Source organism: Hoplias malabaricus, chromosome 15, assembly GCF_029633855.1.
Source record: "Hoplias malabaricus isolate fHopMal1 chromosome 15, fHopMal1.hap1, whole genome shotgun sequence".
Lineage (NCBI taxonomy): Eukaryota > Metazoa > Chordata > Actinopteri > Characiformes > Erythrinidae > Hoplias > Hoplias malabaricus.
The window spans coordinates 18709568-18724590 of NC_089814.1; the positions used below are offsets into that span (position 1 = coordinate 18709568).

General features: G+C 38.0%; 1 protein-coding gene across 3 annotated transcripts in view; it reads right to left on the reverse strand.

Annotated features, from left to right (window-relative positions):
- rap1gap2b (RAP1 GTPase activating protein 2b) overlaps positions 1-15023 on the reverse strand; it is a 43384-nt gene that overhangs the window by 17486 nt on the left and 10875 nt on the right. The window contains exon 1 of one of the 3 annotated variants that reach the window (XM_066645513.1): positions 4292-4511. The exons of 1 other annotated variant lie outside the window; for it this stretch is intronic. In XM_066645513.1, coding sequence (XP_066501610.1) covers positions 4292-4422 — 131 coding nt within the window. In that variant the 5' untranslated portion in view covers positions 4423-4511. Of the gene's footprint in view, positions 1-4287; positions 4512-15023 lie in introns of those variants that run through there. One more of the 3 variants, XM_066645516.1, reaches the window with a different exon arrangement.

Consider the following 15023-nt stretch of genomic DNA (forward strand, 5'->3'; position numbering starts at 1 on the left):
TTGTTAATTCTGACATTGCATGACATATAGTTATCTAAAACATATGTCATCAAGAAGGGAGCTGTTGTCCTCAGCTATGCAACAAAGGTATAAAATTGTGCCTCTTTGTCTAAACTACAGGTACATTATTTAAAACCCAAGAAAGTTTATTTAATATTACTCTACACAGTTTGGAGTGTGATTATTTATGCATGCAGTTTGCACACTGCTAATTGGAGGCTTGCTTCTGTTATTTATTTGTTTCAGTAGCCACATTGTTCCAGTGGAAAAACTAAGGAATCCAACCACAGACGGCAATGTGTTTTGATTTAATGATGACATTTACATTTATTATAAATACAGCTAAAGATTAAAGATGTAAAGGGAACACAATGTACATATGGATTATTTTTGCTTTATACCTATGATATAATTCTCAAGCTATTCACCATATGGAGAGGTTACAGACAAAAAAATTAACACTGAACTTTAGCAAATGCTTTAAGTAAATTTGCTAAAAGCTTGTGTTGTTTCCTGTTCATGAAATGACCATATGGCAAACAGCTTGAGACCTTAGCCCATGTATGTGGACGCACCCAAACCCTCCCTTTTCTCTCTCTCTCTCTGAGCTGTCATCTAATCTGCCTTGTTCCCTCTAAATGAACCTGCTGCAAGTTATCATCACACAGTTCATCAAAAAGAGATGAACCTCATTTAGGTAATATATTATCTGGACAGAGCTCTAGTCCAGATCCAAATCCACCTGCTATACATTAACTTCCCTCATCACTGGGGATTTAATAACATAGAACAAGTTAGGGCAAGAGAGGTTATGTGTGTGTGTTTGTGTTTGTGTGTGTGTGTGTGTGTGAGAGAGAGAGAGAGAGTGTGTGTGTGCATATGTATGTGTGTGTGTGTATCTGTATATGTGTATGAAAGAGAGAGAGTGAGAGAGAGACAGAGACACACAGAAAAGCTGAGAGATGAATATGACTAAAAATATCCACCCAATCCCTCATAAGCTCTCCATAGAGCTTATGAATAGATTCCAAAGATCCATCATTAGACATGTCTCCAGCTCTTATTAGGGAGTCAATGCCATATCATATATTAAATTTAATAAAGAGAAGAGCTGCCATAACTCTATTCTCAGACATTAGTGATGAAAGAAAAACAAAACACAGTGCCGCACAGATAGCAAAGGCACATGTACATGCAAAACCAATCCTGCCACAAATACCCATAATGAAATTACAATAATAAAGTTTACCTCACAAGTCACAAACTTTCTATTATTCAATTTTAACAGCTTAGGTTCTCCATAGAATTTCCCTGTAAACTCATTCATGCTGTGTCATAATCCCCAGCTTTCATGCCCCAGAAAGATACAGATTAGGAAATTCAGGTTTTGACCATTTTTATCTTCTCCAACTCCATTCTGTTGCCGAGGCAATCCCAGATATCCCACCCTGCTTCATCAAACCCAGAGATAGACTCCAGAGGTGTGCAAGTGTGTGGCCATGGCAATGTGTGCAGGAGCTTTACACACACATGGAACAAACTCTAACACATTGTATTGATATGGTACTTCATCTGTGTTCTGGTAAATCTTTATCAAGACAATGTCACAAAGCGCTATTTAACAGTCATATATAATCCAAGAGTCACTTTTAAAACGGAAGTCCAGCAGATTAGTTGTCTTCACTGAATATTCTTAAAGACATAAGTAATAATTAATATTTTTGCTCCTGGTCTCCCTCTATGGTTGGAAAGTGCAATTTACTTGATGGGTGGTCCCCTACCCTCCATCAAAATGCTGTGCCCAGTGCAGTGCTGGCCCAGAGTAGCAATGACAGTAAAAATAAATATTAATTTTACTTTTTAGCTGGTTATAGAACTCATAGTTTCAAGGAGAAATTGATAAAAATATAATCAAAATTTCATCACGCTGTTTTATTTAATGAATGGTTCATTTTTGTGTTAAATTTGGTAAAATATTATTAGACACTGATGTAGTATATAAACACTGCCAGACTTTTTAAAAAAAAAAAAATATATATATATATATAATTAACATACTGCAGCTTAGCCCCATTCAATTGAAGTTTCATTCATTCATTCATTATCTGTATTATCATTATCAGTTCAGGGTCACGGTGTGTATGGAGCTCAAGGTGAGATCACACCCTGGAGGGGGCGCCAGTCCTTCACAGGGTGACACATTCACTCACACCTACGGACAATTTTTTGAGTCAATCCACCTACAAACGTGTGTTTTTGGACCTTGGGAGCACCCAGAGGAAACCCATGTGGACAACACACCAAACCCTGGAGTTGTGTATATATATACATTTTAAAAACAGCAGTAACAAACATTTTTTCTGTTTAAAGGCTTACATGTTATCATGTAAAAATCTCTTAATTCATTCTGTCATTTATTTATCTTCTGTAACATTTCATCTTGATTGGGGTCACAGTGGGGAGCCTAACTGGAGTCACTGAATGTAAAGTTGAAATGCACACTGGAGCAGTCATATGTAGCGCATCACACACTCTTACAGACAATAATGCAAAATAAACACAGGACCACAGAACCCCATAGTTCTTTGGCTTCAACACTACCTGCATCACCATTATGCTGCCCAAACATCTCCTAATTAAACATTGTTACAGTTTTCAAGTACAAGTGGAATTACTATTTTTCTAATAGAATTTAATTGGTGTACACTCTCAGAAAAAAAATGTCACTGGGATGGTCTGAGCTATCACTGGTCCATCTTCAGTACTTTAGATGGGGAACAGAAATGGACAGTATTCCATTACAATGACATTTTTTTTAAGTTGCATTGATTCCACGAAGCAGGCTTTTGAATTTCTTTTCAATTTTAAAATGTTAGGATAGAAAGATGTACAAAAATATAACATTTCTGGGAAAAATGAATTTAATGTACACAACTGAACATTAAGACCGTTGTTGTATTTCTGATCTGACATTTGCACTGTTTGTACTTCGGTGAACAAAAACACAATGCAGTAAGTCTTTAATGACAGTGTATGACTAGTGCCTGAATACAGTTTCTACTCCACCACAGCTACAACTACACCTTAGTCTAAGCCACTGACAATAACAGCAGCTTTAGCTTTGGCGGTGACAGACAGAGGCAGAAAAAAATCAATGGATAAACAAAGAAAGTGGACAGAGCCAGAGAGAATTTACAGAATAAACGAAAATGGCTGAAGAAATAGCTGAACTGCAAGCAGCACATAGAGGGAATGTATTCTGAGGCACAAATCGATGTAAACGTCTAACTCTGCTTGTAAAAAGAACACTGTGACTGAAGGTTATTCCAAATTAGCTGGACACATAAATGCCCTTAAGCTTCAGAATACAACACTTTAAGAGTTGTGAACAAATGTAGGTGTGCAGCATGAGCCAAATGCTGCTAACAGCAAAAAAGGGGAACAGTTTGTACTTCAATAATTCTATGCAAAGCAATGCCTAGGGACAGAGTATGATTTCCTAGGGCATATAAACCATTAATTGTCATCACTCATGTCTGACAGCATTCAGAGTTGGAGACAGAAGCAGAACAAATGTGATCACACATGCCCTGAAGAAAATAAATGTGCTACTTTCACATTTTTCCAATGTGTAGTCAAATTCTGAATTAAGAAAAATGACTGACAAAAGTAAGTTGAGTGAAAAACAAAAACAAATTTTGTTGATGTATTGTATTGTCACATAGTGCTGGAAAATATAGAGTCTATATCAAAATACATGTAGAGAACAAAATGAATTTGTAGTTTTATATGTATTAATAGATAACAAAACCATATTGTATTTTGGAGCAAATATCCCAATAGGGGAACGCACATAATGGTTCTAGTAAACTTAATCATATTTCCACAGATAAAATAAACAATACTGGGTAATGCTTTACTCTAGGTTATTATATACATATTAGGACAAATATCAAAAACCTACGTTAACATTTATAAAGGCTTATTCCAAAAAGCCTGAGTAATCATAAAAGCTGATTTAGCTGAATGCTTGAAAGTGTTATCACATGGGTTGCTGGATTAAGCCTTCGTAAGTAGAAGGAAACAAAACACATCAATCAAATCAAGCCAAGTTTTAAAGATAGACTTCCAGGACCGAGCACCAATTCTCATGAAGAACGAGTTCATTAACTTTGCTTAATGCAAAATTAAACATCACAATTGAGATTAAACATCAAAATTGAGAGTATCATCCAGCACTATCTGTACATTGTATATATTAGCAGAAGCCCCCAACAGCAGGCTCACCCACCACTGGCCATCCCTGGCTGCCAGTCTCTCCCTCTCTCTCTGCCTGCGGGAGCGGTGGAGGAGTCCGATGAGTGCGGCGGCTGCCCGGATGCCCGCTCTCCTGCAGCGCACTCTGGACCTCAACTCAGACATCCCTCAACCCAGGCTTAGACTTAGACCTTTTCTCAGTATGCTTACATTACACTACAGTATTACCATTGCACTACACTAGTGTCATTACTCTCCAGGCTTTAGCTGCTAAATCTGCACCGTCACTATTCCTCTGCCTACAGTGAGACTGCCACAGACTGTGTGTAGAAGCATCCTTCACCGTGAACACCTCTCTCTCTCTTTCTCTCTGTCTCGCTCTCTCTCTGTCTCTCTCTCCCACTCTCCCACACAAATACACACTCCCTCTCTCTCTTTCTCTGCCGTTTTATCTCTCTTTTCCATGGTGCCCCTCCTCACCACACCTCCCCTTCGCTGACATTTCACTGCATGTTTCTCTTCCCTCCCTCCTTTTCCCTCATTCTATACCTTACAGTGCCTGTAACTGCTAACTGTCTAACCTCTTCTATTCTCCATGCCAATTCCACATTACATTTTACTCAGATGCTCAGCCTTTTTTTTCCTTCTCTCCAAACCTCCACACCCATTTCTCTCTATAAAGCCAATAAAGGCTAAACCTCATCCCTTCACTCCCTGGCTCTTTATGCTCTTGTCCTTATTCTCCTCTGCATTCGGTCGTCACACTGTGTGTCCCTGTCTAATTTTCTGCTCATTATCAGATGCAATCTCTCGGTTCCTCCATCTGTAGTGCTACAAGTAACAGTGCTCCTTCTAAAATAAGCAGTGTTCTGTTTTTAAATCGGGCAGCATTAACATTAAACATCAGCCCTTGTCCAGATGGCTGTGCTTTAATTTCGCTCCCTGCACCCTCGCAGAGAACTGTCCATGAGAAAAGTGATAAACAGCAAGGTGGATGTCCATCTGTCCACCAGTGTGTTGTGTGGACAGAGGAATTATACATGTGCAGTAATATGCAGAAAGTTACCCTTGGTTGAAATTAAACATTTTTCTCGTATGCTTAGTAAAAATAAATGAACACATTGAATACAGAGAGTGACTTTTATATTTATACTTTATATTTCTGTGCTAATTCTAATGCACAATTTTCTATAGAGACAAATAGCATTACACATATAACGTGTCTTCACTTTTGAAACGCCTTATATTTCCACATACATACTGCGTACAGTTTGTATAACATAATAATAAAACCTCTAAAATAACTTTTTGCAGTTAAAACAAGACCTAGTTATCTCCAAAACAGTAACTATGAGGAGAAATAATTGATATCAATTAGGGACCATTTCAACTGGTCCAATTATCATGAATATTTAAGGGCAGCTGTTGTTTACAATGATGTAAAATGTTAAAAACACGCCAAAATCAGAGACACAAGATTCAGTCCAGAGAGCAATGAAGAAGGCATTCTATTAATAAAACTCAAATTAAAAATGAATATTGTTGTGGAAAAACGAATATCAATATATCACACAGCACTCATCACCTTCCCACTGAGACAGACCTATTATTTTTTGATGATTGTTGATTGATAATATAAAGCAAGGAGTCAGCTTCTACACTGCAGAGGAGGAGCACCCGGGCCCTGAATCTGAGAGAAGATCTGTCCGAAGAGCTCGTGCTGTGCTAGCACTAAAACCTGTCTGCAAAAGAAAACTTGACCTAACGTAAATTGTGAAATGCATACAATGCCGAGGTGAACAGAGATCACATAAGATCACACCCGGCTATGCCCAAAGCACTATCCTAATCAAAAGAACAGTCAAAAATAAGATTTCATCAGCATGTAAATGCAGATGACTAAAACAGTGACTAACACATTTCTAACAGGAAAGATTTGTCCTCCCTTTCTAACACATACAGTCTATTTGGCATGAATCTGTCTAGAGATTCTACACTGCAGCTTGAGGTAAGGATGAATGTGTGTATAACTTGCACAATCTACAATCAAAGGGCACTAGTGGCTTTAGGGTATATCCTAGCTAACAGCAACAGGCGCTATACAGAAAGGGAAAAAACATGATTGTTCTAATTCCATAAGCAGGCCAATCGTGCCATTAAGAGCTGGGTGTGAAAATGAAAGGGTGATGCCCTAATGCACAACCACGCCAACATGATCTACAGTCCTAGGGGAAAACAACTTAGACATTAATCTTGAAAAATCCATAAACTGAGACAAAGATTAATTATGTTATATAACCACTGTTGTATATGGAATGCCTATAAGACCATGGCTTTGCACATTTTTCCAATCAGCTTTATAACAACACTATGTAGAATATCTACCATAACAGTACTACTTCAAAATGATTGTAATATTTCACTGTCTTGTAATAGGGAGTTTCTGCTCAGCACTTCAGAAACTGCACTATGTAACTTCTTAAGGGGACACATAGTTTCACATATTCACTAGACTCACCCGGAGCCCTTACAGAACAATATAACACTGACTGTGCACATTATGATTCCTTATCTCAACAAAACATTTGCTTGTTTTGTTCATGTAAATTAAATTAATACTTTCTGAACTCAATAAAACAAACAAGAAATTCATTATCATGGTAAACTGGAAGGGTGTGTGTGAAAATCATAGTCTATACTTAAAGGAGAAATCTGCAATTTTCAACAATGTTCCTTCTTTATTAAATGAAATTATGCATTGTTCTGATCTTTGGTCTGACTGTAGTAAATTCTGTACTAACCCAAATAAATATGGTCCTTGTCATGTGAGGACCTAGTCTATAGGATATAGATTTGTGTATTCAGGGATGTATTCTGTATTTGTGTATTCAAGTTTGATCTGTGTAAGCACGCATGTCCAGACAAGTATGAAACAAATTCAGACTTCAAGATGGCTGCCGCAGGATTTAGCTATGCCACACAAATGTCTGTTAAGCTAACTGCCTGACAATATGATATTAATACGTTTTTAGAATTTGAAGCATGTCTGTTTTCTTTGGTGGCTAGTTGCTGAGCACCTTTTCCATAACTTGTTAATTACATGGCTCCTGTGCAAAATTAAAGTAAAAAAATACCACCTTACAACCTTAGACACCTTACAAGCCTTGGCAGATATAATTTGGGAATCACTGAATGACTGCTTTAAGAGACAGCCATGAGGATACCTGTAGTTCAGGAATAACCTTAATGCAACAATCCAGCTAGTCAACAGGAACAGACAAAGAGAGCTAGAGGAGGTGAGAGACGGTAAGGTGGATGTGTGAAACCTGCCGGGGGAGGACAACGAGCAGGAAAATGATAGAAAATGATCTCCAGTTTCACACAAGGAAAGTGTTTTTTCTTAAAACACACTGGAGAACAGGCTTATTATATATTTTGTGGATCCAGTTATCAAAATGCTGTCAATTTATTCATAACAAGTATTACATTTACAGAGGGTTAGTGCTACAATTAAACAGCTGCAGTACAATGCATAATAGGTTTGTCAAACAGTTTTGATATACCAGCACAAATATTTATATACATACGGTTTATTAATATATATATATACTACTTATAGTAAGGATAAAGCAATATTAGTTGTGGATCAATGCTGATATATTTTTAGCTGGGTAATATTTCTTTCTATAGATGGTGATCGGTAAACAGCTATTTCATTTAGCAGAGCTTTGAACACCTGTTGTCTTCTGCAGGTAACAGCAAAGTAAAAAATAAATAAATCAAGGTGCACTGAGTGCTGGAGATAAAATGCGATGTTCTAGGATGTAGGAGAGTAATACACTGACAGTGCTTCATTAAGGCCATTCATTCCAAGTGGCAGAGTAAAGCACAGTCTCTCTCTCTCTCTCTCTCTCTCTCTCTCTCTCTGATAACAACTGACAGCTGATGAGAGAAGACATGCCCAGGGCATGCTTTGTATGCAGGACCACGAGCGACTGCCTCACTTTTTCTCTCTCTCTCTCTCTCTCTCTCTCTCTCTCTCTCTCTCTCTCTCTCTCTCTCTCTCTCTCCCTCTCTCTCTCTCTCTCTCTCTCTCTCACACACACACACACACACACACATACACACAGTGTAAGCCAGCCTCCTGCTGCTTCCCTCTCGTTCTCACACACACAAACGTACACACTGATCAGACCATCCTCCTGCTGTTTCTCCTCACATAGAGATACATGTGCTCTCACACAGGTACACACATGCACACATACACTAAGCATTTTACACACTTGATTTATTTAATTTCTGCAGAGATACATAGAAAAAAATATAATTAACTTACATAAATTAGAGGAAATTTAAAAGAAACCAAAAAAGATGAAAAAACTGTGCCCTGTGAAGGACTGGCGCCCCCTCCAGGGTGTGTTCTTGCCTTGTGCCCAGTGATTCTGGGTAGGCTCCAGACCCACCAGGTCCCTGAACTAGATAAGCAGTTACAGATAATGAATGAATGAGTAGAGTTTTGAAACAGCAGTTTGTAGGATGTGTGTCAAGTAGCAGTTACTGTGAAAAATACACAAACTAAAAATAATAATAATAATAACACAAGCACTGCACAACTGTGATATGGAGTGACGTGGAGGGTGTATGGACTGACAAGCCTAAATTTGTAATGTCATTATTGTATTGTAAGAAACTCAATCTAATTCAAAGGCTAGATTTGATGTGAAAATGGAAAATATTCCTGAAATTTGCCTTAAAAAAACTCACATAATATTCCAGGAAGAATGGAAGCTGTATTCAAGGCACAGATTGGACACCATACTGACACAAATGTATACATGTAAATTTACTCTTGAGGCTTCTGTGTAATATTTTACAAAATATGTTTTCTGATCCCAAAACAATGAATGATTAATTTTTTGGGTATAATATATGCACAGAAAAAAACACACAGCTGTTTCCCTCTCTCTCTCACACACACACCTGATCTGAACTGCCGCCTGCTGTTTTCCTCACTCACAAATGCACAGTCACAGAACAGACCCCACAGAAACCCCACTTAGACAGACAAACACTTGATCCTGGGCATGTGAAGGACATGCACACACACACTCACACACATACATATAAAACAACACAGAGGTTGAACTGATAGGGCGGCTTTTGATGTACAAAGCTGTGTATCAGACAGTGAGCTCAGTAGGGGAGCTGAGAGATGTAGCCTTGCCCCCCATTGCTCTTCATGCTCACATCTTTCTCTACCTTTTCTCTGCACATGCTTTCATTTCCACCATCAGAACGCTCTGTCCCTGTGCACAGATGATCAGACCTAAAGAACAGGTCTGACCTTCACTCTCCTCCTTTCTCTTTCTGCCAGCCTGTGTCCGACAGGGCCAACACTATTCACTTGTTTCCTCTCTGACCTTTCACGGTGTGTAATTGCCTCGTTTTCTCTGTGATTTCTGGGTGGTAGGAGCGGAGAGGTCATCATTATTCAAATAGATAATGTCAGTCGCCACATGCACAACCCGCCACACACTCACCTCCTCTTTTCCTCTGTCAACCAGACAGAAATGCTGTATGTGTGCAAAAAAGGGGAAAAAAACCTTGTATATTGGCTTCCAGAAATCAATTTGCATTGCTATGCTGAAGAAATAATCTACATAGTTGACACTTCTACGGGAGGAGAGAGAAAAGAGAAGATACTAGAAGAAGAAGAGAGAGAAAGAAAAGGGGTGAGAGAGAGAGGGTGATGAGGAGAGAGACCTGCAAAAGAGCCTATTTTGTTTTGATGACACAACCATGAACCATGAACATACATGTATCTCCAAAACAGCAGCTTCGCAGGAGAAAGAAACAACTATCTTAAATTTCAGCGGACCTCAATGTAATTTTGGAGCATTTTTGTTAGTACATTCATCATGAAATTTTCACACAGTGCAGTTGCTGTGTTCAAATGATGAAGTAAACAAAAATAGCCAAAAATGGAGATACATGTTTTTTTGGATTGTGGGAGGAAACCTAAGAGCCCAGAGAAAACCCACACAGATGTTAACAGTGACCCAAGATTCCCTTTTGTGAATCTTTATTATTTGTGTTGGCACATTTTGTCCCTTTGGAATGTATATGTTCCATCGGTATTCTGTGTACTTTTGGGGTATTGAACTTGGCACTGGGCACAGTAAGCTCAAGCACATGGACTTCTGCACAGAGTATCCCATTTCATTTCATGTTTTTTTTTCTTTAGCATAAAAGCTGCATGTTCACACCGAATGTCTGCATCCATGTAGTGACTACTTTAATCAGCTGAATTCACTAATTAGAAGGAGTGCCCACAAACATTTGTTGAACATATATTGTATCTTAAAAGCACATTCACAAAAATAGTATTCTAAGGGACAAAAATATAAAGTGGTCAGCTGATTTGGTAAATGAAACCATACAAACATTTTAAAAATTTTGGGGCAGCCATGGTCTAGTGGTTAACTAAGATAAATAAGCTTGAGCCCAGACGGTTGCCAGTTCAATCTCCACAACCTACTCGGCTACAGTGGTCCTGAGCTTTCACCTTCAAGTCATATAACCTTCAGAATTCTCCCTGGGTGCCAGGGGTAGCTGCAGCTCCAGGTGTGTGTGTGTGAGTCTGTGTGTGTGTGTGTGTGTGTGTGTGTGCACTAATCACTAGGGCATTCACTGGGTCCGTCCCAAAACCTAGTGAGCCGTTTAAGTAAGCACTGACTACGTAGACAGCAGTTTAAGTAGACAACTTTCTAATGGTTGTCTGTCCTCGTGAGGCAGATTATTGAGATGCTTTAGTTAGAGTGCGCACACTATGGCATAAATTGCTCTCTAGTTACACAGCACACTAAGTTTTGGGACAGACCCACTGCCAAGGGTGTGTTAAACACAAAGATCAAATTTCATGGTGCTGCATGATTTCACATTTCTTTTTAAACATTTGAATTAAAGGAAGTTATAAAATAAGGCCCCTTAGCTGAGCACCATGTTTCTTCTATAATAAGCCACAACTTTGGTTTAATGAACTTCTCTTCCTTGATGTAAATCTGTGCAAAAAGCGAGTTATTTAATGGCTTAGGGTTTTCTCAATCACTGCACTGTGGACCACAAGTGGGTAACAAAACACACTGAGGGGGAACAAGTGGTCTGCTGTGAGCCATCTGTGACATTTTGTAATAAGAATCAATGAGAAAGCACATCATAACAGAGAAATGACTATAAAACATTACAGCTCAGCCATCAGCAAGATCTGACCACTGCTCTAAAAACGACAGTCTAGGGCCCTCTGCTGGTAGCATTCTGGCAGGAAAGCACTACAGCTGAAAAATAGTCTTATATTACAAGGATATGTTTGTACGTGTCCATGCTTTTTATTATGCAGACGCACACACACATTACAAAGCTGAAGAACCTGATCTAAACAACTAACATCACACTAACTTACACACAAACCACAAATTTGATATTCTGACGCATAATCAAATACATTCAACAACAACAACAAAAGCAAAACAAGTTTTCAATTTCCATAACCTGCAAATGTAGACTTTCAGTTTAAGAATTGTAGTTATAGCTTTTAAATAAGTGTTAGGAAAACATTTTAATATATACCTAATATTTTTGTAAAACAATGTCAAAAATATTAAATACATTGTCTTTGCCAAAATTCAAAAGCCTTGTTTAAACTAACCACAGTCAGGATTCCAGAAGCTAACCCAGTGCAGTAAGAAAGATGTAAGCAATAAAACCTATATACCCCTCTCTGTCTGCAGGAGATTTCATTTTGTTGTTGTGACATTTGTATTATTAATATTATTATTATTATGGTTCTGTCTTTGCAGTAAGCTAAATACTTATTAGAATGATAAATTATTCATGATCTGTCATTGTAAATTGATTTTTATTTTCCGTCACAAATTGAAAGTCGTTAATGTGAACATGAAATTTTGATTTGTTGAAGAGCTTGTTGGCTATTACTGGTAATAACAATGAAATTAAATGCAGCTAAGAGAGAAACCTAAAGGAAAGTAGAAATATTGCAGAAGTATATTCTCATGAGCGAGCCAGTGTGCCTCTCAATCACATATTTGCTCAGCTGCTGTCAGTGCAGTGAGAGTGGGTGGGCAGCAATTCGAGGAACTGTCACTCAAAAAACATTGATTATATTCTTATATTAAAACTTGCAAATATTCAAACACTTTATTTATAACATGACCTACATTTGAAGTTTAAGAAGCAATAAGTCAGGATTACAAAGTCCAGCGTTTAGGTAACATCTTCGAGTTCCATTCTACTCTAAGAGAGACACCAGAAAAAGAAATAGTTAAATATCCACAACTGTTTGTGGTAAATCGCTTGGTTAAAACAAAATTACTTCCTGTTACAGGAGGTTTCAAAATATGTTAATGGATTTTGGGAGACAAAGTCACAGCCTAATTACCCTTAACTTATGCTAAAGTCTTTCTGAATTCAGTTTTTTTCTGGAGAAATCTCTAGACACAAAGTAAAAAAGTAAGAGTAAGACTAGTGGCTGTAGCTATTCAGCAAATTTAAGCTTTGGGGAAAAAATAATCCCTGATGCTTGTAGTGCTCGGGCTGCTGTAAGCACTATGCTTTTGTAACATTTTCTACCTGATAAAGCACCTCCAGCCTCTAGCTTTGCATGTATTTTTCATCAGAGGAAACTGCCACTGTCGGCCTGCTCACATTGGGTGGGGAGATGGCAGAGGAGAGAAAAAGATGGAGAGAGGTTGTGAGAGAGAGAGAGAGAGAGAGAGGGAGAGAGTGTGCAGTGGAGTGGAAGAGGAGCTGTCAGAGCTGAGGAGCACCAGTCTAGAAATAAACGGCTGCAAACAGCACTAAAAGGTTGGGAAGGAACTCCACATTAGAGGCTCACAGAACACACACAAGTTTTTATTTAAAAAAAAACAGTACGCTGAAAGGGATGGGTTATTTAATTTTCTAAAAAGGAAAGAAAAAAACTCCAGGTCTGCCCTAAAACCAAATTCAATATGTAAATGGGGGAAAGAGGGAACACCCCTCTCCACCAGAAAAGTAATAAAATAAAATTCAATGTCTTTTATGGTGTAAGCTATAACTAAGAAAAACAATGCAAAATTTGAAAGAGTATTTAACGTGAAGGCAACTAATTAAAATTGAAATAGAGTGTATAGAAAGCCTCACATGGTTAATATATGGTGTATTAATGAATGAAGCTCAAATAACAACACAAATCCGATACCAAAAACAAAAACAACTCATTCTCTTGAGCAGTTGATGTAGGTTTAAATGCCAAAGGGAAGCAGAGCGTATGACAGGCTTTACACAAGTATAATGAAATGCACTGTCACCTCTACAAAGTCAAAGAATCCCCCTCACATTCACCAGCTAAGAGATCATTTAACAAAAATACATATAGAGTTCGAGATAATCTTTAAAAAAAAAACATTAATTATGAATTAGTCTCTAAAGTAGTCACTGAAAATAAGGAATGATTTGAATTGATCCAAATGTTTTATTTTTATTCATATTGTATTTTATTCATGTGCAGATCAATACCAAGTAAGTTCAATGCATTAATTTATGACCTGCCATGACATCACTGGGATATTTCTGTAATTAAAAAAAAAACAAGAGCTATTTTTAACTGAAGCACTTAACTGAATATCAGCATCATGCTTGAACTACTCACTTTAGTACATAGCACAGAACAAAACCACAGAAAACATTACATGACATGAGTGGGTGTTATTTAACATTAGATATGTTACAGCCAGAATTAATCGTTTTTTTTTTCTGATATATCCAGCATTTTCTGTTGGCATTAATTTGATACAAACAGCCCAGAAACAACAACCATATCTAATAATGTCTATCTCCAAACCCATAGCTTTGTAATATGGAGTATTAGAAAGGTCATATCCTGGTCTACATGTGCCTAGTCATTTTCCAAAAGAACTGGCACTGTAAAAGACTGCATTCACAATATAAAATCATACTGCCTAAACTCAAGCTAGGTAGCAAAACAAATGCATTTGGCTGTTGACACACAGAGTTAACTCACCACGGTCTGCGCGGCATATTTGCAGCGTGTTGCAGTTACTCAATCTCCGGCTCTCACTCACAGGTGGAAAATTTGCACAGAGAGAGAAGCTCACAATGGCTACTTATTACACAGCTGTAATCCAGTGCTTTGGATGATGCATAAGTACAAAGCACTTCACTTTGTTGTGTCTGTGGGGAAGGGAGGAGGCAGAGAGAAAGAGAGGAGGAAGGAGGGGAGATGGAGAGCAAAAGAGGGAGGGGAAGGGGTGTCAAGCTCACCCCCTATTATCCTTATTTACTCACTCTTTCAAGCTCTGTCTGATAAACAACGCTCCCAGTGGAAGGGCAGAAAAAGATATAAGTGGGGTTTTGACAAAGCACCTCTGAATGATGAGCAAAGTACAGTACACATATACCCACTTACAACCTGTATTATTTGTACTTAAATTTGCATTATTCATATGATGTCAGTGAGGGGCTCCTGAATAAAATATATTAAATTATACCTTTAGTTCATTTCCCTTGGCAAGAATAGCATGACATTTTATTCATGTGCAACTGATCAGCACATCAGAATCAGGGACATTCAAAGCTTTGTTTCCTTTCAGCATATCAGAGCCTTGAATAAATCATAGACTTGGCAGAGTTGATCTTTGACACACTTCAATAAATCATGAACAGACCTGTGCACAAGCGCACAGACACAG